Source organism: Microcebus murinus, chromosome 12, assembly GCF_040939455.1.
Source record: "Microcebus murinus isolate Inina chromosome 12, M.murinus_Inina_mat1.0, whole genome shotgun sequence".
Lineage (NCBI taxonomy): Eukaryota > Metazoa > Chordata > Mammalia > Primates > Cheirogaleidae > Microcebus > Microcebus murinus.
The window spans coordinates 17,516,934-17,543,516 of NC_134115.1; the positions used below are offsets into that span (position 1 = coordinate 17,516,934).

Consider the following 26,583-nt stretch of genomic DNA (forward strand, 5'->3'; position numbering starts at 1 on the left):
CAGTCACGTGAGCCGATGCTTCCTAATAAATGTCTTTATGTGTGTATGTATGTATATGCACATACACACACATATGTACATCTTTTATATATATCTTACTGGTTCTGTTTCTCTGGAGAGCCCTGACTAACACGGTGGGGGTGTCAACATCTTGGAAGCACATGGAGAGACTAGTGGGGAGAACTTTCCCCCTGGCCATGAGAAAGGACAAAAACAAATGTCCACTAATCACTCTGGGGCCTAATTTGGAGAGGGAGGACTCTCCCAGGCTTCCTTTGGCTGCCCTATTTTCCCTCGCTTTCCTCCATATTGACCCGCTCTTATTTGGAGTCTCTGATAACAGTTTACTTTGCAAAGCTTTAGATATGGTCATTATAACAAGCTTAACATTACATGGGCATTCACCCACCCTCCCCATTGGAACTTTTATTACTAGAATCAAAGTATTCAAATGGCTCTCCTTAGGCACTAACAGCGAAACAACTTTGAGCTAGACCAACACAAGGTAATTACTAAATAGAGCCGAATTCCTTTGCTATGTATGCCCTTGGCACTGAGGTATGGAAACTGCAGAGTCCTGTAAGAGTTCTGAAGGCAAAAAATGTTCAGGACAAACTTCAGGGATCGAAGTTTCTCATTAAAAATACATTTTAGAAAATTGTTTTAGGTTAACTTGCTAGGGCGGTTGTATGGGGAGGAAACGTGTGCAGACATTTGGCAACTTGAGGTTTGCATTTTTCTTTTAAAATAAAATGGAAACAATAAAAACACAATTAAAAATAAAATTAAAAAACAGACTGTAAAAAAGTATTTTTATTCTTTTTCTAATTAAAGCTCTGCAATTAAAGCTTTGCTGGAGAGCAACCTGTCTTTTTAATCTCACTGCCCATGAAGGGCTAATACAGGCGACAGGAGGTGACACATCTTCCACACTCTTGGAAGTGACCTTGGAGAACCTTCTAGTCGCTTTCTCATTTTACAAGTTGGAAACTGAGGCCAAGGCAGGTTTATTTCTTTTCTCCTTAATTGTGTGTGTGTGTGTTCTCTCAGGGAGCCTGGAAATTGGACATCTGCACAGTTTTAACATAAATTAGACACACAATTTGGGGCTTCTTCCTTTCTAAGACCCTAAATTACCTTCTAGTACTAAGCCAAGGGCTCAAAAAACACCAAATTTTATTTACTGCTTCCTTGAAATACGTAATCTTTGCCTAAGTGAACTTCACAAACAGTTGAGATAGTAATGCCTTTTTGTGAAAATCTAACTGAAATATAGTACATGTCTTCATGCCTTCTGCAATAAAATAAGATGAATGTAACCTCAATATTCCTTGATGACCCAAGTTATTCTAATAAACAACAATTGTGAAGTCCCACAGGAGCAGGTGTTGACAGACTGGGACACAGTTTCCAGCAGTGGCCCCCAAACCTGCCATCATTTAAAAAAAAACTTTCACTTGTATTTTGATACTTTACCTCTTCTTTATATAAATATGGTGATTGTTTATCAAATACATACACACAGTGGCAATTAGACCTATGACAGAATTGCCTTTAGCAGGTCGCGAGACTCCTCTTAAGAGTTAAAGTACTTGGGGCTGCAGGAGAAGATGGCGGTCTCCACAGGAGTTAAAGTTCCTCGTAATTTTCGCTTGTTGGAAGAACTTGAAGAAGGACAAAAAGGAGTAGGCGATGGTACGGTTAGCTGGGGCCTAGAAGATGATGAAGATATGACACTTACAAGGTGGACAGGCATGATTATTGGGCCACCAAGGACAAATTATGAAAACAGAATATACAGCTTGAAAGTAGAATGTGGATCTAAATACCCAGAAGCTCCTCCATCAGTTAGATTTGTAACAAAAATTAATATGAATGGAATAAATAATTCCAGTGGGATGGTGGATGCAAGGAGCATACCAGTGTTAGCAAAATGGCAAAATTCATATAGCATTAAAGTTGTACTTCAAGAGCTAAGACGTCTAATGATGTCCAAAGAAAATATGAAGCTTCCACAGCCACCAGAAGGACAAACATACAACAATTAATTTTAGTGGATCTCAAACTTGTCTTAAATCAACAACCTTCTACTCATGTTAATGTCTTGATTAAATATCACAATGCAAAATACCCACACATTAAGTAAAAGAATTCCACCTGGTAAACATAACCTGGACATTTGTATTAAATAAGAATATATTTAATATATGGACACCCATTATGTTTTCAGGTAACAGGAGGAAAAATGCAGCACAATTTTTTTTCTCTTGTTAAGGCATTGTCATTTAAATATAAACCTGGAATACTCGAGACAGAATTCAGGTTTACAAGATGAAAGCGTGAAGAGTTGTCAGATGGCAGTGGAAGCATGTGTGTTTTTGAAAAGTAAAAATCTCAAGAAGGAAAAACAGAACTGGCATGCGTTAATCCATCTTGCTTAGTGAAAGAGCTGCAGTTGACATTGTTTAAAGTAGCAGGTACAATGAATATTGTCACAAATTGTGTTAATTTTTGAAGCAGTGTGGGTGCTGACTACTAGTAGTATCAAAAATATGTTCAGGATTGTTTTGATACCTGTATTTATAATAAAAAATGTGTGTGTGGGGGGGTTGATGAGTTTCTGTTAAAAGCTGTTCCTGTGTGTTACATGTAACAGACATGGTAAATAGTTGTTTACAGTCTTTGTTTAACAAACCACACATTTAAGTTTAAGTGAAGTCAAGAAAAAGGAAATAGGTGTACGGATATGTGATTTTGAGATTAAAGTTAGTCTTAAAATGTAAATAAAATGTGGAACGTGTGTCCTCAAAAAAAAAAAAAAAAGAGTTAAAGTACTTAAGATAACTTTTTATACCCTTGGGTGGTGAAGGAACCATAGGGAAGACATGGAAAGAAACTAATGTTTGGTAGGTTCTTAATATTTCACTTATTTCATTTTCTAATTATGATGTGAGGTAAGAAATATTTTTCTCAATTTACAGAGAAGAAGATTGAGACTCAGATTAAACAACTAGTCCAAGTCCACAGAGCTGAACAGTGACAAAGTGAGGATTTGAACCAAGCTTACTGTGGTCACGAACCTTCATCCTCACTCTATACCATGCTGTCCCAGAGTGTCGAGTCACTGGGTCTTCATCCTCCATTACCATATTGACAGTTGTCTTTTGCTATATTACAAACCATCCCAAAACTTAGTGGCTTAAAACAATGACTATTTTATTTGCTCACAATTTTACAGATTGGGCTGGCCTTAGCTGGGTGATGCTTCTGTTGATCTTGCAAATGGTGACTCATATGGACTCACCCAGCTTGGTGGGTCAGCAGTGTCCTGGGCTTGGCTGGGACACTGGGGTGGCCGGGCTTTTCTCTCTCCCTCTGTGGTCTCAGGGTCTTTCCCTCTTACATTGCTCCTCCTATGGCTGCCCCACATAGCTTCTCCAGCAAAGTAACAACATTCTTACATGTTAGCTCAGGGATCCCAAGAGCACAAAAGCAGAGCGTCTTAAGGTTTAGATCAAGAACTGACATAGCAACACTCCTGGCACTTTCTGTTGGTTAGAAAAAGTTACAGTCCCAACTCAGGTTCAAATCGAGAGAACTTACGTAAGGGCAGATACAGGGAGATGTGAACCCCACGGAAGCCGGTAATGTATCAGTTGTTACATAATGTGGTTACCATAATCTTCAACATTGACAAAACCAAGATTGCTGTTTCTTCTGTTCCCTGCACTTTTCTGATGTCCAGTTCTTCCCTTCTATTTGTTTCTCTACTTGCACCTATCATTTCTCAGGTTTTCTGCATCATAACTGGTCTTCCTTAGACAGACCAGCAACCTGGTCGTTGTTATTATTTTAGACTAATTCATTGACTCTACTCTTACCTATACTCTGTAGGCAACAAACATCAAAAGTTGAACATAGAGGATTCCTGTTTTTCAGAACAGTGAGCTGAACAATCACATTTTGGCAATTCTATTCTTCAGGTCATCAGTCTTTGCAACTAAGATGTTTTGTTAACAGAGATTCCTTTGTTTTGGTTGTTGATTTGTTATGTCCAACGTTTACATCTGGATTCAAAGCTGGAAGTCCAGTTTAAAGGAAAATAAGATATTACTGCATCAAAGAGCACCTTACATGAGTAAATTTACATGCATTCCCCTTATAAATAAAATCCACAATCTATGATTCCCCTCTTTAGTTTTACCTGCAAAAAGGTGAGATGTCCAGTTCAATGGCTGAGTCAACAAATCTATGTTTATCATATTTTACATGCCTTAAAATTCCTTAGCAGTCATTTACAGGGCAGAGAAGGACAAGAGGCCAGCAGGAATCAGATAATTCCCAGCGTTACAATTCTAGTTCACATCAGGTTGCTTCTTACACATGGCTGAGATCAGATTAAATTTCCATTGGATCATTCAACCTGTCTGATCACTGTTTTCTGCTGTCAGAGAAAGTCAAGAGCACCAAGAATTAGTTAGGGCCAGGAGAACCCAGCATTCAGACACTAACAGAAGAGGAGAAAAAAGAAACATTAAAAAAAAAATTTATAAATACCCATGATGGAAATCTTTGCAGAAATGGATCATAGCTTTCCATTTGGAATACTAAGGAATTAAATGAAAGTTAAAATAAAAGTTGAAATGCAAATTACTCTTCAAGAATTTCTAAATCCATTCACTATGTTTATCATTGTTTCTTTTATTCTGTTCCCTAAAGCTAGGCAATTGGATCCTTGATTGCTGGATTACATCTGCACTAGACATTTAGGTGTAAAAATAAAATGAAATTAATTTCAGTTTGACTATTTATACATCCAAATTGCTCAAGTGAAAGAGGCAACTGGGATAAAATGTCCTTGTTATTATTTTATACTAATTCATTGACTCTACTCTTACCTATACTCTGTAGTCAACGAACATCAAAGCTGAACATGTGTGTAGATGTAAATTCATTATAACCATAGTGAAGGTTAATTTTATGAGTCAAATTGACTGGGCCCCCGGATGCCCAGATACCTGGATAAACATTATTTCTGGGTGTCTCTGTGAGAATGTTTTCAGAAGAGATTAGCATTTGAATACATGGACTGAATAAAGCAGATGGACTTCCTCAATGTGAGTGGGAATCATCCTATCCATTGAGAGCCTGGACAGCACACAAAGGCAGAGGAAGGTGGAGCTCACTCTCCCTGACTGCTTGAGCTGAGACATTGATTTCCTCCTGCTCTCAGCACTCCTGGTTCTCAGGCCTTCAGACTCAGACCAGAATCTACATCATCAACTCTCCAACCCTCAGGCCTTTGAACTATACCACTGGCTTTTCTGGGTCTCCAGCTTTCTGGAAGCAGATTCTGGGACTTCTCAGCCTCCATAATTATGTGAGCTAATGCCTCATAAAACCTCTCTCTCTCTTATAAAATTTCCCATCAAATATATATATGTGTGTGTGTATGTGTGATATATATGTATATACAGGATACACACACATACTATATATATATATATATATAGTATATACTATATATATATATATATAGTATCTTCTATTAGTTATCTAATAGATAGATACTAATTTCTTCTAATAGAAGATACTAATATCTTCTATTAGTTCTCTTTCTCTGGAAGAACCTAATACAACTCCCATAATGATTTATATAAAATCTAATTAAACTTCCATGAAAATTTTGGAGAATCTTACTAGATTCTGATGTTCTCAGGAAGAAAAAAATAGATATGTTTATCAAAGAAAATTCTAAATGAAAAATATGAATAATGAGACAGTACTAGCCAAGCCAGATATTTAAATATGTTACAAAACTATGGTAATTAGAATAAGGCACTATTGAAAGAAGAAAAAAATATAGACCTAAGACACAAGAGAACTCAGAAATGGATTTTGTTCCATATAAAAATTTGCTAGAAAATAAAAGTAGCAACACCAGAAAGGAAGAATTATTCATTAAGTCATGCAGGAATAACTGGGTAGGAATTTAAGGGAAATAAAATTAATTTAGACCCATCTCTCAAAGCATACCACAAAATAAATCCCAGATCCACTAAAAAGTTAAATATTTTTTAAAACATTCTTTGCAAATGACCATTTGAACAAGATATTAGATCTTGTTCTATTGAAACCAAATTAGAAACCAAAGATGACTTCCTAAGCTTAAAATCTTTTAAAGAAATCATAAAACAAAAGACTAACTGCTTGGATTACATAAAATTTAAAGCTATTTTAAAAAATAGCATAAGCAATTTTTTTTTCAAAATGGAACAGGTGATTTTAAAAATTGCATGCAGAAAATATGGGATAAAGCATCTTCATAAAATGCATTATTTTATCACTTTAGCAAGACAGAACATTTTTATATTTATTATTTATTGATGATTTTTTTTCTGTCCATGACCTTTATTCAGGTCAGCACAATTAATCTTCCTAAACCTGATTTCCATCATGACATTTCCTTGTTACAAGTGAAGAGCGATTGTCTGTTGCTTACCATTGTTTCTCTATTGTCAATCATTTCAGTATAACCTTCATTAAATTACCATATACTACTTATATCCAATGTTTATTTAATACTTTTTTTTAAAAATCAACTGTTTTACCTAAATAAATTTACCTTTGTTCTACCAATAATTCCTTGAAATCAGAAGTTTTATATAAATAAAATTTAAAATATACAATAAGGCCAGGTGTGGTGGCTCACGCCTGTAATCCTAGCATTCTGGGAGGCCGAGGCGGGAGGATTGCTCAAGGTCAGGAGTTTGAGACCAGCCTGAGCAAGAGTGAGACCCTATCTCTATTAAAAATAGAAATAAATTAGCTGGCCAACTAAAAATATATAGAGAAAAAAGTAGCCGGGCATGGTGGCGCATGCCTGTAGTCCCAGCTACTCGGGAGGCTGAGGTAGAAGGATTGCTCGAGCCCAGAAGTTTGAGGTTGCTGTGAGCTAGGCTGATGCCACGACACTCTAACCCGGGCAACAGAGTGAGACTCTGTCTCAAAATAAGTAAATAAAATAAAATATATAATAATAAAAATCTTAAAACACCAATCTACCACTGAAAAATCACTTATGCCGACTGTGATGGTTAATTTCATGTGTCAATTTGGCTAGTCTATGGCACCCAGTTGTTCGGTCAAATACCAGTCTCGATGTTGCTGCAAAGATAATTTTTAGATGTGATAACCATTTAAATCAGTAGCCTTTGAGAGAAGCAGATCATTGTCCATCACGTGAGTAGGCCTCATCTGATAAGCTGGGGAATTCTGCCCCCAGACTGCCTTCAGATTCGAAACTGCAATATCACCTCCTGTCGGAATTTCCAGCCTGCCAGCCGGCACTGCACACTTCGTTGGGCTTGCCAGTTTGCACAATCGCATAAGCCAGTTATGACCTGGATCCAGAGCCCTCCTTCATCTGGCTCCTCCCTGGGGTTTCGAGTTCATTTCCTGGGACTTTCCAAAGCCCGCCCACCTTGCTCAGTCTGGTCCCCACACACCTTTGTCTGTGCTGAGAACATTCTGCTGTTCCTAGGCTTGCCAGGACTCCCTAGTTCCTGTCTTCAAGGCCTGGACCAATTACCACACAAGGGCATGAGGAAGAAATAAAAGGGGGGAACAAGATTCTCACATTTGCAAACATGTAAAACCAGCTTGGGAAGGTGAGGTTTCACCTCGCGTGCCAATTCTGACCAATTGGCGGCGGCAGCTGCCTGGCACACTTTAAGAAGGATCCTGAGGCTCTGTCTGAAAGAATGCAGTGATCTATTAGTGGGGTCTGACAGGAGAGGGGAGGGAAGGGGTCAGAGGGGCAAGAAACTTGCTACATATTTGCCACCTCTGGCTTGAATGTTAAGGAAACTAGCCAAGATTATTTTCTCTAAGTCCTTTCCAATGCCTACTCAAACAAGTCATCAGATATATGAATTTTAAAATAACAAATTTGCATCCCAGTCATTTCTCAGATTTACATATGTAGGCAAAGTCAGCCAAGGGCATTCAAACAAGGGTAGAAAGAGTACAAAGTACAGGCTGCATTTGCTTCCAAAACACCTCCTTTTTTCATGTAATACCAAATTGCAAAACAGAATTTGCCTACTAGGGTGATGGGGGGATGGATATAAATATCCCCAGCATGCTGGTTTATTTAGCCTTGGCCATGCGGCCCCGCACCTGACGTTAGGGCATCCTTAGAAATACTTCGGGAGATGATTAGGTATGAAAATTCTCCTGGGCACACAAAAGTTGCACTGGATTGCTAGAATGAGACAAGAAGCAATCAACCCATTGCAGCACATGAAGATCAGAGTTTGCCCTATTGATGCAGATATTCCTGAAAATCAACCCAAAATTGTCCTGATTTTTAAAAAAAATCACCTCGTGCCTGGTTTTCATTGGTTCTTTCCTATATTCTTTAAGCTTTTAAGTGGGGGACCCATGATTATTTATACAGCTGGATCAGGTTACTTTCATTCATTCAGAACTTGAGCACTTCCTTCTAACAAAAGACTGTGTGACACGCACCGGAGATATAATACAAAGAGAAATAGGAGATAGTCTGTACTTTCAAGGAGTTCAAACCTAATTAATGGCCTAAGAATCTACAGAAACATATCTTTGACCAGGATTGGCAAACTTTTTTTCTATAAAGGGCCAGACAGTAAATGTTTTCAGCACTGCAGGCCATACAGCCTCAGCTGCAACTACTCAACTCTGCCATTGTAGCACAAAAGCAGCCACAAACAGTACTTAAACAAATGGCCTGGCTAAGCTCCAATAAAAATCTATTTACAGAAAAAAGCTGCTGGCCAGATTCGACCTATTATTTGCTGACCCCTGACTTAGACTCTATTAGATGAATCCTAGGACTTGAGATGAGCATTTGAGAAATGAAAGAAGTAAAAAAAATGGGCCAGTCTTTGGTTAGTGCCGGGGCTTATTCCTCGGTGGTGATTTTTTAATTTATTGAAATTCCAAATAAGACTATGACATCTCTGGTGAATATGTGAGAAAATAAAGAATTTAAATTTACTAATAGAATGGTTTTATTCATCTTAAAAGTATTTTCTTTTTTTTTTTAATTTTTATTTTAGCATATTATGGGAGTACAAGTGTTAAGGTTACATATATTGCCCATGCCCCCCTCTCCCCTCAAGTAAGAGCTTCAAGCATGTCCATCCCCCAAATGTTGCACATCTTACTCGTTTGGTTGTATATACCCCTCCCCTCCGCCCCCCTCCCACCAAGTATTTTCAATACAAGATTTGCCATAATCACCAATTCATTCTCTGAGGTACAACTGCCCAAGTTTGAAAAACAATGCTGTAGAAATTCACATGGCAGAGTGGTGAAAAACATCAGAAGTGAGAAAAGTCTCATAAGAAATGTACAGTAGACAATTCACAATTGCAAAGATATGGAATCAACCTAAGTGCCCACCAACTGAAGAGGGAATAAAGAAAACGTGGTGTATATGAATATATCCCATGGAGTACTGCTCACCCATAAAAAGGATGAAATAATGTCTTTATTTCCATCCAGCAACTTGGATGGAACTGGAGGCCATTATCCTAAGTGAAGTGATGCAAGAGTGGAAAACCAAATACCTCATGTTCTCACTTAGAAGGGGCAGCTAAGCCATGGGTTTGCAGGTGCATACAGAGTGGTACAATGAACATTGGAGACTGAGAAGCAGGGATCATGGAAAGGGAATAAGAGAAGAAAAGCTACCTATCAGGTGCAATGTACACTATTCAGATGATGGGTGCATTAAAAACCCAGACATTACCACTATATAACTCATCCATGTAACCAAAAACTATTTGTACCCCTAAATCTATTGAAATACAAATTTTTAAAAAAATTAAAAAATTACAGAGACAAAAAAAATTTTTAAATGTGCAGTGGAAATATGGCCCTGTCATGCATAGAGTCCTCAAGTTTTCAAATCATCATGGACTATTCTGGAAAAACCACTCTCACCCCAAAACCTCAACAAGGGCTCCCTTCATTCATCTCCCATCCAACAACTATGAATCTATTGAACCATGGGACAAATAAAGAAGTCTGGAAAATTTGATGGAAGAACAGAAAGCACTAGTTTAACATTATCTACTCTGAGGTTCTAATGAAATCCTGACCTTACAAAATGAAACTGTTTCTGAAAAGTTGGTTTGAGAAGTCCACTGAAACACAAAGGCTTTGGTAGGCAGTGCCCCAGCTCAGCTTATAGCACAAAGGTACTCATCTCCCAAAGTTTATCGTGCTTTTCCCCATATCATTAAATTTCATAGTATCCTAGAGGTTAGGGAGAAAAGTACTCTGTTTTATTGTGAAACCAAAGTCCAGACAGATATTGCGCGATAGTGGCACAATCACCGCCAACATTCACAAAATGGCATTCATTTCTAGAGGGAACAGCACAGAGGCGCATCGAGGAACTGGCCACATGGCAAACCTCACTTCCACATCACAGTTGTGTCTACTCTAACCCTAGTATATGTATTTCCACAATATTTAGAGCCAGTTGAAATAGCCCAAATGTGTCAGTTAACAAATATAGTACATCTATTCCCCTCCACTAAGTCTTTATATTTTCAAAGACCAAAAGAGTTAAAAGACCCTAGTAATGATTCTGTAATGGTGAAACTTCAAGCATCATGAATGACAAAATAACTTTAATGAACAAGGGAAGCAGGCTCTTCTGAAACTAACCCTGCCAATTAGCTTCCCAAACACTTAAGAAACAGTTTTTGTGGATTAAGTTAGTAGTGAAAAACCAGCTGTCCATCCACCATGTCCATTTCTTTCCATTTTCACACAAATTGCATACCATTGCCATCTATCCAATGGATTGGGTTAACTAAGATTCTTTCTAAGTGTGTTTACGTAAAGCCTCCCTCTCAAGAATTTGAAATGAAACAAGAGGCACACACTTCTCGGCCCCCCATCCTATTTATCGTATAGTGCTAGGTACTAGGAATTCTAAGAAACACAGGACATGGTTCCTGTCCTGAAGAGGCTTGCGTGGTCAAAGCAAAACTAAATAATAGAGCAAATTATCATTTGGCCAGGATAAATCCCCACAAAAATGTAATAACACCCCAAAATCACTCCACTTTTCACTGGTGCCCACTGCATGTAAAATAAAGGCAAAGCTTCCTCAAATGGCCTGTGCGGATCTCCGTGGTCTGGGATACAGCCTTGTCTCCAGCCATAGGTCCGCTTGCTCTCTCTGCTCCAGGTACACCTGTCTTTCAGTCTGACTATATACTCCCTCCCACGCAGGACCTTGCAGCAGGCTCTTTCCTGAACCTGGAGGGCTCTTCGCTCCCTCTGTCCCTAGATGACTCCTTTTCATCAGCAGCACTCACCCCTCTTGGACTTTCTCTGCCCCACATGCCTGTCCTTGGCACTTTTCACAGTAGCAAATCTTGTATTCATTACATAGTTATTTTATGAATATGTTTCTCTTCAGGCTGACCACAACACAGCAAAAAAAAAAAAAAAAAAAAAAAAAAAAAGAGAGAGAGAAAAAAGAAAAAAAAACAGCAATAAATATGTTTCTTTCCACTACTATGCTTAGCATATAATAGGGGTTCAATAGATATTTGTCTAAATAAATGGATTGACAAGTGAATGAATACCTGGAGTTACATAAATAAATGAACCCACTTCTCTTTATTTGATAATGATCATTTAATAAACTTATTAAAAGTCAAAAGTTCAGTCAGTAAATAATTCTAAAATGCCTACTACATAATCTGCCAGGCATTGGAAGGTAGAAATGAAGACACTGTCCCTACACAAGCTGCCTACAGAGACAGACAAGTAAACGAATAATTATGTATAACATGCATTCAAGATAAGAGAAATCTAGTGTTAGGAGACACAGGCAAGAATAAGCTCTGCCCAGAGGAACTAAAGATGACTTATAAGGAAATGATGTGTGAACTCTTAAAGAAGAAGTAGAAATGCCATGGGCTGAATAGTGAGAGAAGGCATTCCATGCAGAAAATGTGAAAAAGTAAAAAGGTTTGAAAAGCATGGTATAGCATGGAATAGCAAATCGTTTGGTACCTGTGTGACTCAGGGTGTGTGGAATGGAAATGACTGGGAATGGAATGGAAATTGTTAGCTGAGGTGAAATGATGAAGACATGATACATTTGAGGTGAGAACAAGACACCCAGGTGGGACTGAATGGGAATTAATGGGAGGTAGAGAATAGAGGTTTGGGAAAGTAATAAGAAAAATAGAAATATTAATACTTTCAAGGCAACAGGGGATATTTGGGCTTCAGGGACTCCCAGTCTCTGACTACATTTTCAAAATCATACTTCATAAGATAGTGTTTTTCTCACTTCTCTAATGACAAAAACCACATGGTTGTTAAAAATACATATTCCAGGGACACATGTCAACCTTACTGAATCAGGGTCCCCAAAGGAGAAGCCTGGGAATCTGTATGTTTAATCAACACCCCCGGGGAACTCTTATTATCAGGGAAGCTTGAGAGACATTTCCAAAGGGAACAGCGATTCCATCTTCAGGTAAGACTCACCATCTATTTCCCAGCACTGTCCACTCACCTGTCAGGAATGATGATGGCTGTCCAGAAAAAAATAAATGACCTTATTTCCAATATAACAATAAAATATGACTGGACTAGCACAGAGGAAGTAAAGATCACTGAGAGAAATGAACATGCTAATGAAGGAAAATTTCAGTTAATTATGCTTAAAAGGTAGAAAAACTAGACTGTGCAGAGAGAAGAAAGCTCTATTAGTGCGGTGGCTATGGGTGATTTCTTTGGTCTCCAAACCTATTTGCTTCTCTCCAGTTGACTGTCAATTCATCAGTTGAGGTCCCAAGTGCTGTGTGGTTGGCTACAAAACAAATAAAATTCTTTCAACACTTAGTTGTTGGGCTTCCCTGACAGAGAATGAAGAAAGTATGTATTCTATGTAACATGGCCCATTCAGAGGCTATCACATCCTTCATATTGAAAATCAAAACAAAACAAAACATCCTTTCTGTGCTATTGAGACATTAGTGTTCAGAATTTGAAGTGAGGTGGCCATACTGTAATTATTTGGATAGCAGCACTTCATTTGGCCCACACACTTTTCCTGTGACCAGCTGGATCACTATTTGACTCCCCATGACTGCAGATATGAATGGAAACTTGGCTACTGCAAGCCTGAACCATCTCTAGTGGAAAGCCTTTGCCCTTCCTGGGACTCAGCTGGATAACTGCCTCCAAACTCAGAACTCAGTAAACATCAATGCAGTGAAATCTTGAGTTGTTCATACAATTTCCTTCATGGTTTTAGCTAAATAATTTCACATCTCTGTGGTTCATTTTCCTCACCTGCCACTCATCACAAATGCTATCTTTTTAACCTGTTTTATATAATACTATATAAAATAAAAGACATTTTTAAGAGCTTGCTTAACAAGATATCAAAATTATTTTGTTGAGGCTAGGTGCAATAGCTCATGCTTGTAATCTCAGCACTTTGAAAGGCGAAGGAGGGAGAATTTGATGAGTTCAGGAGTTCAAGATTAGCCTGGGCAACATAGCAATAACCATCTTTGTCTCCACAAAAAGAAAGAAAGAAAGAAAGAAAGAAAGAAAGAAAGAAAGAAAGAAAGAAAGAAAGAAAGAAAGAAAGAAAGAAAGAAAGAAAGAAAGAAAGAAAGAAAGAAAGAAAGAAAGAAAGGAGGGAGGGAGGGAGGGAGGGAGGGAGGGAGGGAGGGAGGGAGGGAGGGAGGGAGGAAGGAAGGAAGGAAGGAAGGAAGGAAGGAAGGAAGGAAGGAAGGAAGGAAAGAAAGAAAGAAAGAAAGAAAGAAAGAAAGAAAGAAAGAAAGAAAGAAAGAAAGAAAGAAAGAAAGAAAGAAAGAAAGAAAGAAATTGGATTAGCTAGGCATGGCAGCGCATGGCTGTAGTCCCAGCCACTAGGGAGGCTGAAGCAGGAGGATCTTTTAAGCCCAGGAGTCTGAAGTTACAGTGAGCTATGGTCACACCACTGCATTCCAGCCTACACAACACAATTGGGCCTAACAGACATTTACAGAACACTTTACCCAAAAACTACTTAATATATATTAACATACATTCTTTCCCATCAGCACATAGAACATTCTCCAAGATTGATCATATCTGAGGCTACAAAACATGTTGCAACAAATTCAAAAAAATAGAAATCATAGCCTCTATCTTCTCAGACCACAGTGGAATAAAATTAGAAATCAACTCCAAGAGAAACACTCAATTCTATACAAAGTCATGGAAATTAAACAACCTAATGCTGAATGATTATTGGTTGTAAATTAAGATGGAAATCAAAAAATTCCTTGAACTGAATGAGCAACAGAGGGGACAAAAGTTAACAAAATTTATAGAATTTAGCAAAAGCAGTCCTAAGGTGAAAATTCATTGCCTCAAATGAAACAAAAAGTTGGTTCTTTGGAAAGATAAACAAAATTGATAGACTTCCTGTTAGATTAACCAGGAACAGAAGAGAAAGGGCCAAATAAGCTCAACCAGAAATGAAAAGGAGACATTACAACTGATACCACAAAAATACAAAATAATCATCTGTGAATACTATGAAAATATCTATGCACATAAACTAAAAAATGTAGATAAAATGGAAAAGATTCAATCAGGAAGATAAAACTCCTGAACAGACTAATAATGAGCAACCAGATTGAAGCAACAATAAAACTCTTCCAACAACAACAACAACAACAAAGCTCGAAACCAGATGAATTCACAGCCAAATATAACCAGACCTCAAAAGAAGATCTGGTACTCATACTGCAAAAATTATTTCACAATAGTGAGAAGGAGGGAATCTTCACCAACTCATTCTATGAAGCCAATATCATCTTGATATCAAAGCCAGAAAATGACACAACAAAAAAAGAAAACTACGGACCAATATCCCTATGAATATAGATGCAAAGTTGTTCAATAAATACTAGCAAACCTAATTCAACAGCACATCAAAAAAATAATCCACCATGATGACCAAGTGGGGCTCATCTCAGGGATGCAAGGATTATTCCAACATACCTAAATCCATAAATATGATTCACCACATAAACAGAAGCAAAAACAAAGACCATATGAACATCTCTATAGATGCATAAAAAGCATTCAACAAAATCTAGCACCCTTTCATGATAAAAAAAAAAAAGCCCTCAAAAACTAGGCATAAAAGGAACATATCTGAAAACTATTAAAGCCACATATGACAAACCCACAGCAAACATCATACCAAATGGGGAAAAGTTGAAAGCATCCCCATTAAGACCTGGAACAAGATAAGGGTACCCACTGTCACCACTTCTATTCAACATAGTGCTGGAAGTCCTAGCCAGAGCAATCAGGCAAGAGAAAGAAATAAAGGGTATCCAAATCAGGAAAGAGGAGGTCAAACTATTGCTTTTTGCTGATAGTATAATCTCATATCTATTATAGAAAACCCCAAGGACTCCACCAAGAGACTCCTGAAATCAATAAATAAATTCAGCAAAGTTTCAGGTTACAAAATCAATGTACACAAATCAGAAGCATTCCTACACACCAGTAACAGATGAGAATCAAATCAAAGACTCAATATCATTCACAATAGCTACTAAGAAAATAAAATACCTAGAAATATACTTAACCAAGGAGGTGAAATAACTCTACAAAGAGAACTATAAGGAAAGAAATTGCAGATGACACAAACCAATGGAAAAACATACCATGCTTAAAAATTGGTAGAATCAACATTGTTAAAACGCTCATACAACCCAAAGGGATTTACAGATCCAATGCGATCCCCATCAAAATATCAACATCATATTTCACAGATCTACAAAAAATAATTGTATGCTTCATTTGGAACCAGAAAAGAGCTCAAATAGCCAAAGCAATCTTAAGCAAAAAGAACAAATCTGGAGGCATCACATTACCAGACTTCACACTATACTACAAGGCTATAGTAACCAAAACAGCATGATATTAGCACAAAAATAAAGAGACCAATGAAACAGAGCAGAAAATTCAGATATAAAAACATCCACATACAGCTAACTGATCTTTGACTAAACATACAACAATATCCACTGGGAAAAAGAAGCTAATGTCTCAATAAAGGGTGCTGAGGAAATTGGATAGCCACATATAGAAGAATGAAACAGGATCCATATCTCTCACTCCTCACAAAAATTAATTCAATATGGATAAAATACTTAAATGTAAGGCATGAAACTATAAGAATTCTAGCAGAAAATGTTGGAAAAACAATTCTAAATATCAGCCTAGACAAAGACTTTATGACGAAGACCCCAATGACAATAACAGCAACAACAAAAATAAATAAATTAAACTTGAATAAATTAAAAAATCTTCTGCACAGCTAAGGAAATAACAGAGCAAATAGACAACCTATAGAATGGGATAAAATATTTGCAAACTATATGTCTGATAAAGGGCTAATAACCAGAATCTACAAAGAACTCAAGCAAATAAGAAAGGAAAAAACAAACAACTCCATTAAAATGTAGGCAAAAGACATGAACAAAAGCTTTTCAAAAGAAGACAAACATCCAATAAACAAATGAAAAAATGCTCAACATCACTAATCATCAGGTAAATGCAAATTAAAACCACAATGAGATATCACCTTACCTTAGTTAGAATGGCTTTTATTTAAAAATCCAAAAACAATAGATGCTGGGGTAGATGCAGAGAGAAAGGAACACTTCTACACTGTTGGTAGGACTGCAAATTAGTACAATCTCTATGGAAAACAGTATGGAGATTCCTCAAAGAACTAAAAATAGACCTACCATTTGATCCAGCAGTCTTACTACTAATCATTTACCCAAAGGAAAATAAGTCATTTTTATCAAAAAGACACCTGCACTCAAATGTTATTAAGCACAGTTCACAACTGCAAAGATGTGGAATCAATTCAAGTGCCTATCAATTCACGAGTGGATTAACAAAACATGGCATATGTATACTATGGAATGCTACTCAACCATGAAGAAAGATGAATTAAGGCTTTTTGCAACAATTTGGATGGAACTATCCTAAGTGAAGTATCTAAAGAATGTAAAAACAAACACCACATGTACTTGCTACTAAATCAGAACTAACCAATAAGCACACATGTGCACAGAGGGAAGTAAAAATCAATGGAAATCAAGCCAGGGGAGAGGGGGACATGTGAAAACCTACCTAACAGGTACAATGAACACTATCTGGGTGACGGGCACACTTATAACCCTGCATAACAAAATTGATACATGTAACCAAAAATATTTGTACCCTTGCAATATTTTAAAATATAAATAAATAAATTTTAAAAAGAAATGAAATAAAATGGAGAGGGATGAAGAGTAATTCCTGGGTTTTGCTGAACTATACACAGATTTCTAAAATCATCAAAAACTGTATTTGGTAGGCCATATGTGTATATTTAAAGGAGGATTCCAGGAAATGCTGAGCATTGCTTTCTTCATGGCCATATCTAAATTTCACTGATATTATGTCTACTCACAAAATGATTCATAGGGTTTTCCAAGGTTTCTTGCCCTTAGGTCCACAGCAGAATTTCTCAAAGTGTGTTTACAATGGATGATCATAGGAATTATATCAAGAAAATAAAACAGGAGGATCATGTTCAGAACTCTTGTACATACAGACACTTGATTTATGACAAAAATGAAACTATAAGCAGTACAGAAAATGGTCATTACAATAAATGGTGCTGGAACAACTGGATATCCACAAGGGGGGAAATGGTGTTGAATAAAAGATGTTAGATACAATATAACCCAACATTGTATATTTGGCATCTCATAGTATAGAGTAGTGGGTCTCAAAGTGGCTCATGGACCACTTGCTTCCCAGTTACCTGGGTGATAGTTAAAGATATAGATTCTTGAGACTACCTTAAAATCATTGATTCTCTAGGAATAAAACCTAAGAATCTTTATTTTTTATCATACTGCTCCAGGTGATTTTTAACACACTAATGCTTGAGATTCACCAGCATGGTTAATGAAAACAGGAAAACAGTCACCTAAACCCAGCTCTAGGCCAGGCGCGGTGGCTCACACCTGTAATCCTAGCACTCTGGGAGGCCGAGGCAGGTGGATTGCTTGAGGTCAGGAGTTCAAAACCAGCCTGAGCAAGAGCGAGACCCCATCTCTACTATAAATAGAAATAAATTAATTGGCCAACTAATACATATAGAAAAAATTAGCCGGGCGTGCATGGTGGTACATGCCTGTAGTCCCAGCTACTCGGGATGCTGAGGCAGGAGGATTGCTTGAGCCCAGGAGTTTGAGGTTGCTGTGAGCTAGGCTGACGCCACGGCACTCACTCTAGCCTGGGCAACAAAGCTAGACTCTGTCTCAAAAAAAAAATAAAAAAAATAAACTCAGCTCTGCCACATATGGATAAATTAATTAATCCATCTATATGTCAGTTTTCTCTTCAGTAAAGTGATGATTATAATCACCTCATAGGTTAGTTACAATTATTAAATGAGATAATATATATATAGTGCTTAGTATAGCTCCAGTTCACAGTCAGTACTCTCCACATCCAATAAACTTACTAGAAATGAAGTATTTTCAATCATTTACAAAAAGTTTTAATTGTTTAATTTCTAACTTTGTAGTGATATTCCTGTATTGATAATGTATCTAAATGACAGTACCTTTGCCAAGTATATTGACAGATAAGTGGAAAGTGTTTGATCTTGAGAACTTGTTTGAAGGCACTATCTGGAGAACATAACTATTCATTCATATACCCACCCCCCCACCACCAAAGAAATTATGGTCCCATTCAAAAGATGCAACTTTAGGATCTGTGCATGTGATGTAGCAAGGGACATCTGCCCAGTCACCCACATGAGTTCAATAACCTTGTTAATCAATGCAGCAGCAGATCAGTTCATTAGGAAAACATTTGCTGGAAGATTGCAATGTTCCAGATAGTGTACTAGATGCTGAGCATTGAGAATAAAAAGCTACGGTCCTTTCCCTCAAGTAGCACATAGGTTATGGGATATTGCAGCATGTCACCCTCACATCTGCATGTGTTACACAGTATTCCTTAAAATTTTTTTTCTTGTTTTTAAATAGTTAGAAAGCTGGAAAACCTGGTTTTATGGACAGGGTATTTATTTATTGCTATTCCTTCTGAATTGGGAATAAAAGAAAGATAAACAATAAGTGCACCTAGCTTCCTCTCCTCTTCTTGTTCTCAAAAGAAAAAAACTTTGCTTTGAGACTCTAAAGACACTGCTCCATTTTCTTCTAGCATCCAGCTCTGCTATTAAGTGTGATGCAATGAACGAAGGAAGGAAACTACTCTGGTAGGGTAAAAGCCACCTTAGCAACTTCTCCGGTCTGTGCATTCTCTGCTTGCTCTTTAGTACTGAGAGACTAAAGAACTATGCTTGGAACTGGACAGCAAGCTTCAGAAAGTAATGCACAAAGAGTTAGGAGTCTGGGCCAACTGCACCCAGATAGTCAAAGCCAGAGATGCCTGAAATTCAGACAAGACATTTTGCAGAGACAGTCAGTATTAGCTCCTAGGGCTGCCATAAAGGTTTCACAAAGTTGATGGCTTAAAACAACAGAAATGTACTCCCTGTCTGTTCTGGAAGCCAGAAATCCCACATCAAAGTATCAGACCCATGCTCCCTCTGAAGGCTGTAGGGGAGAACCTGTTCTATGCCTCTCTTCTAGCATCTGGTAGTTGCTGACAAATCTTGGCATTCCTTAGCTTGTGGCTGCATCACTCCAATCTCTGCATCTGTGGTCACATGGCTGTGACTCTGTGTTCCCTCTGTGCTCTCTCCTCTTCTTGTAAGGACACGAGTTATTGGATTCAGGGCCCACCCTAATTCAGGATGTTCGCTTAAATGTAGCTACAGCAATTACATTTGCAAAGATCCTATTTCTAAATAAGGTCACATTCTGAGGTTCCAGGTGGACACGAATTTTGAGAGGACTCTGTTTGACCCAGTGCAGTCTAGATAGACCATGGTCATCAGAAAGTGAAGGTGGCCCGGTGCGGTGGCTCACGCCTGTAATCCTAGCACTCTGGGAGGCAGAGGCGGGAGGATCGCTCAAGGTCAGGAGTTCAGAACCAGCCTGAGCAAGAGGAAGACCCCATCTCTACTAAAAATAGAAAGAAATTATTTGGCCAACTAAAAATATATAGAAAACATTAGAAGGGCACGGTGGCACATGCCTGTAGTCCCAGCTACTTGGAAGGCTGAGGCAGGAGGATTGCTTGAGCCCAGGAGTTTGAGGTAGCTGTGAGGTAGGCTGATGCCATGGCACTCTAGCCCAGGAAAAAGAGTAAGATTCTGAAAAAAAAAAAAGAAAGAAAGAAAGAAAGAAAGAAAGAAAGAAAGAAAGAAAGAAAGAAAGAAAGAAAGAAAGAAAGAAAGAAAGAAAGAAAGAAAGAAGAGTTAGTTGGAATCCAGGCAGGGATGGAAGCAAAGACAAGGAAAAAGCAACAGCCACACACTGTGCAACTCCAGCAGTTCTGACCCACACAGGGAGCCTTCCCACACGATCCAACCTTCACCAACAAGGCCAATTTGTCCATTACGCATGGTAGGAGCAGTTCCAGGGGCCCATGATACTTTCAGGAGGCCATAAAAGTGTTCTAATCTCTTTCAAAATCTAAAGAAAAAAATAAATGTAATCCAGCCTGGATTATAATCATATTTGTATCAATGCAATCATAAAATATAATTTTTAATATTTTTTTAATAGAGGAGGAAACCCTGGAGAGGCAAAAGTACCCAGGGCCCACAGAGTCATCATGCAGCTCTGTTCACTCATGTCAGTGCTCACCCACCTGGTCTGGAGAAGCTCGAGAGCTGACGTTAGTTTCCCGCCCATCCCCAGTCCCAGAGGTAGCCCGTAGCCAAGCACTGACTGGCGGCAGGGGTACCACAGCCCCCTGCCCATGGGGAGAATCACCTGTATGGTATAATCCAGTCTCCACTGTGCCCCAGGAAATCCCATCGTTGCTGAGCTTCTTCCCCTGCCCTCTTCTGTTTCCCTCCTACCTCTGCAGCATTCTCTCACGATTTCACTTGCCATAGGATTCCCACCTCAACCTCTGCGTCTAGGGAACGTGATCTAAAGCACTGCATCTCCACAAATAGCATTAGCACCTGGTAAAAATTCCCTAACAAGCAAACATATTGAATGAGTGAATGAATGGAGGAATAAATATTAGGAGAGATGGAAGCAAGTATCAAAGACCTAGTTGGGCTGAACTGATCATAAAAGGCACTTCAGTGTCTGACAGACTAAAGACTTAAACACCGAGAGAAGAGATAGGGATGTAGATTCTAGAACAGGGGCACAAGAGAATGGGTTTGCTCACAAAAATGGAGGAAGAGGCTGACGATCAGACCCGAGGAACAATGCCTACCGTGTGCCCAGCGCTGTGTAAGTCACTTTCACATGTAGCAGCAGACTAAGATGTTATGAAGCTGTCACAACTGAGGCAGGTTTCCTTAAACTCTCTCAGACTTGATTGGCCCCAGAGCTGGGGGTGAGATGAGTTTGCAAGGACTGATTATGAGGTTGGTTCAGATGAATTTGTGTGAACAACCATCTATTGATGAAAGGCTTCCTTTGAAGACCTGCCACCTTGTAAGAGTACCCGTGATCTTAAGAGTACGGCCCTCTGAAGCCAGCATTCGACAAGATGTAAAAATGAGAAGATGTAAAAATGTGAAGATTTCATGCCACGGAATTTCTATCACAGACATGGCTCTTTGTAATTTTAGCAGCTCCTCTCAACCTTTGCAGCAGTTTGGGAGCCGAACAGATGGCAGGGGAGGGCTTAACTAAGTGGTGAAGTTTCAGCTGCAAAAGGCAATTCCTAGAATGACAATTCAGACACTCATTTCCCCCAACACTTATCATATTGGCAGAGGGTTAGTGAATCTTTTTAGAAAAACGTGAAGGAGGCAGGCAGTGCATCGGAATAAGGCTTCCTATGTTTGCTTAGGTTGTGTGGAGGCAAACACTACCAAGTCCAATTCTTCCCTTGCATTTGCTATTCCCAAGGCAAAGGGCCAGACTTGTTTGTAAATTAAAGAGTATCTGAAAAAGCTAAAGCTTAGGGTTTGCAATATAAGGGAGCTCCGGCACATGAAGCAACTGCCGAATGCATCTGAAACCAGCGGATGGCAGTTTCAGCTGAGTTGCTCCAACCCCGGCTGGCACTGAGGACTTCTATAGTTTCCAGCTATATATCATAAAGAAACAGCAAGTTTGGAGCAAGAGCATAATCTGGGCTCAAATCCTGCCTCTGATAGTAAATAACTATATGATACTGAACAAATGACGTTTTCTCTCTGAGCCTGTTTCCACCAATGTAAAATGGGGGTGGAGGTGGGGAAGGGGACAATAGTACCCTCAAAGGATTATTGTCAGAATTCAGTGTGATAATGTATGTTACAGGAAAGTAACTGGCATAGTAGATCTTAAACTGCTATCAGTTTTTCTTCATTTCTATTCTGCCTAGCTTTGCAGAAGTTTGTCAAAATAGCTGCTGCTCTTTCAAACTGTTTCAGCTTTGGCTCACCTATAATTTTTCCTTTATCTTCAAACAACTTTAATTATAAAGATTTTTTTTTTTTTGAAATTCCATAGCCCTTATTCTTTGTGAATGAGTTAGTGAGGTTCAGCTTTTGGGATTTTAGTTTTGATCCTTTACAATATGTATATAACAGAAACAATAAATGTGTTTGATATTCTGAAGCTATAAATGTATCATTGTTTTAATGAGGCCTGTTTGTTTTAATTTAGCCTAAATTACTCAAGCATGACAGAGGGGTTATTGATCAAGATTATTTCTGCTGCAAACAACAGAAACGCTACTCAACCGGCTTAAACAATTAAGGAAATTTACTGGCTCCTCATGGTTGGATCCAGGCATGGTTTGGTCCAAGCCCTGGCATAATTTTTCCTGCAATTCTCTCAGTTTTGCCTGTCTCTAAATGTTGTCTTTGTTCCTAGACTGGCCTCATAAAATGACCACTAGCAGCATTCATGATGGTCCTTCATTCACATCTAAGAGCAGTGCAAAGGTCAAGGCCAGTTTTGAGAACCATACTGATGCAGAAAACCTCAGGCGCCCGGAGGCCGCCACTTGCCGCCTCCCCATCGCGCCACATCTCCCCGGGCCAGTGCTGCCCATGGCTGGTTGGAGGGCACGCTGCTGGGGCAGGGCCCCACGGTAGAGCCGCCCGCTTGCTGGAATGCCCCAGGCCCATGTGCCCCCGCCTGCTTCTGGGCCCTGCACACTGACAATGGCTCGGTCCTCCTCAGCCTCCTGTCATCCAGCTGCGCTGCTCACATGATCCTGATTGGGTAACTTTTGAATCCCATTGTTGCTGATTGATTGGTTGTTAAAGCTTGTTGCTGATTGGATGTTAAAGCTTGTAGTTGATTGGACGCTTTTTGAGCCCTACCAAGGGTATAAAAGCAGGAAGAGAACAGGAAGAGGGGGCAGAAGATCAGAAGACGGGAAGAGAGCTGGAAGAATAAAGACTATTCTCCCGTGTGCTGCTCGGTTCTTTCCGCAGTCAAGAGCTGTACCACTAGCTGTACACTTGCCGCGACACTATGAAAGCCCCAAGCTTCACCCTGATTGGACCAGCCCTGATCCAGCTTCTGTAACTAGGGAAATATCATTCTCTGGTTGACTTAAATCTGTATCAATCACTATGGCAAAGACATAGGATTATTCTAAGTGGTTTTGTGGAATCAGGGCCCTCCTCTGGATCTGAAGATGAGGTCTACCCCTCATAAACGTCATGATTGTCACTCAAGGGAACTGAAAATAAATGGCAGAAGAACAAATTTAATGTCTGCTACAATTAAAAAATAATTTTTAGCAATTTAGTACAGTGTTCCTAAATGCCTTCTTTTATTTTAAAATTATCACTTATTTTACTATGTTAGACTCTTTGCAATAAAATAACATATTTTAGCATCCACAGGCAACCATAGACTGAGAGTCAATTGACGCAAGGCAAGACAACATGAATTTCAGAATATCTAGGTTAGTGGTCTTGTTTCCTGTTCTTTCTCTCTCCCCACCTCCCCTTATTTTTCTCTCCCTCACTTTTCTAGATAATCTTTTCTTTTTCTCATTTTCCTTCCACTTATAATCCTGTTTTTCTTCTCTCAATACGCTTTTTAATATACGCAAACATAACAGGATATAAGATTAGACATTTTCTGACCTCTCACAAATTTAGCTAAAGCTGCAAAGCTGCCAACACAGGTGACAATGTCCTCCCACGGAGCCACTAGACATACCCGGTATCTCGGCAATTATTAAGAGGAAGCTAAAATCATCCATTGCTCATCTCTCCAATAGTCTATAAAAGAGAAAACTGGAGATTCATTACATCAAAGTTCTTCAAAGGTGAATTTATATGTAGAGATGAGAAAGGAATGGTCTCACCCACCCAACAAGTGAGGAAGACGGTCCATTGACTCACTCAGAGAGCGCTGGTGCTCATGAGAAGGGGCAGCTAGTATCTTAACTCCACAAATAGATATTTACCAGGAGCCACAATCCCAGAGTTTGGGAAGTGAACAGAGGAAGAACGAAAAGAATAAAAGAATAGATATTGCCCATCCTTCCCACCACTGAACTCCAAGATCTGGGTCAGGACAGAGCTGGGCAGACGATGGAGAGTTTAGAGGAAACTTTTAACTTGTATATTGGATGGAAGGTTTATTTTAGATTGCACTGGACTTATTACCTGAAAACACCACTCTTCAATAATATTCCAAAATGACCCTGCTGAAGTTGTTTTCAAAGAAGTAAGGAAGAAAATTATTTTATTTTTTTTTAAAGCCCCCCCCCAGAAGAAAATTATTTTAAATTAGTTGTGGAAACATTTTTTTAAAGTTTTACGTTACATTTTTAATGTGAAGAAAAAAAGCAGTTTCCTAATAATACCCTCCTGAATTCATATATGTCTTCACTGTACTTTCTGTGAGCACACCTAAATAATGCACCTGTCAGATCTGTAAGAAACTCAACGCCTCAAAGAGAGCAACTGGAGCGAGTTCAATGAAGAGGCTGTTTACAAAGATGTGGGCGTGGCTAAGGGTCATCAAACCAGCCCAAATGGCAGGAGCCCTCAGCACGCCTAGGCCAAAGGGGGAGGGAGGGAGAGCTTGCCTGAGCCCAGAGAGAGGTGGAGCTTAGCGTCCCTTGTTTGTGCCTTGGACACCAGCAATGGAGGAAGCCTGGACCCTGCTAGGCACAGAGCAGAACAGAGGCCAGTAAAGAGCCCATTGCCATTGGCAAGTGGCAAATATTCAGCACATATGAAATATTTCAATTTCTGAATTCTGGCAAATGGAATTGTAATTGATATGCAGGATACTCAAATTAAGACTGGTAGAATTTTGTAGAACAAAGTAGAATTTTTTCTTTGTGTCTGTTGGCAAACATGGAATTACATTCCTTAAGGAAAAAAAAAAATTAACTTCAGGTCAATGAAATCAGCCTTTAAAGTGGAGAGAATGTATTTGAACAAAAACATTATTAGCCTACAATGAATATGGATAACTATATGATGGAAATTAATCACCAAAACAAAAATGCTGAAAACGGAAACTGAAGAAATCAAGACCACAGATGGAAGCCCCTTGCCTGGGACCCTCTTCACCCCATGCCAGCACCTTGGCATCGACCATTCAAGTACTGCCTCTATTTTGTATTTTTGCTATCTACCTTCAAGGGTATATCTTCCAACATCTGCAGTCTAAAATCATGCTAAAATCATCTATGCTACAAAGAAAACAGGAAGCTTTTCCCTAGAATCTCAAAAGATCCTTTTCCCTGTTGCATCATTCTTCCATTATTCTCAGCATTCTTATCTTTGTGAATGTAAAGTCGATCCCTAAAGTTTCCACATCTTTGCTTTTTCTCACTGATGAAATAGGGAAGTGAGGAGATAAATTCAATTAAACTCTTCCCCCAACCAACCTCTCCAACTGCTTCCCACATTCCAGTCGTCAAAATTGCTCTCTCTTTCTAAACTCAACTAAAGTCAGAGTTCTGTGTTCTTCCATTGCTCTGGGAAACTTTCTTCCCTGTCCCCCACCCCCACACGTACGTACACACCCTCCCACACCCTTACTGCCCAAAGAGATCCTTCAAGATCCAGCTTAAATGTTACTAATCCCACCCCTTGCTGCAACCCCTACGCCCAGCCTGGTCAACATAATTAAACATCCTCTCTCCTCTGTCCACAAACTGTAGGATAGTCTGCATCACCTGCATGCATTACAATTATCTGTTTATATAACCATCTTCCCCATTAGATTGTTAGCTTTGGAGGCAGAAACTGTGCCATTAGTCTTTATAGCTCCAGTGGCAGAGGGAGACAGGTTCATAAATTATGCCAAAAGAAAGAAAGAAAAAATCTGAAAAGGTTTTCAAGACACCTTAAAGGTTTCGTAAGCACTAGAAGTAACCCTTGTG

The 26,583-nt window shown here is 38.9% G+C and overlaps 1 protein-coding gene across 1 annotated transcript; it reads left to right on the forward strand.

The window, feature by feature from the left end:
• Positions 1 to 1,593: 1,593 nt before the first annotated feature.
• LOC105884633 (ubiquitin-conjugating enzyme E2 variant 2) lies at positions 1,594 to 2,159 on the forward strand. Its single transcript, XM_076008587.1, has one exon. It carries the CDS (start codon positions 1,611 to 1,613, stop codon positions 2,046 to 2,048), a length of 438 nt encoding a protein of 145 aa, XP_075864702.1. The 5' UTR covers positions 1,594 to 1,610; the 3' UTR covers positions 2,049 to 2,159.
• Positions 2,160 to 26,583: the final 24,424 nt, after the last annotated feature.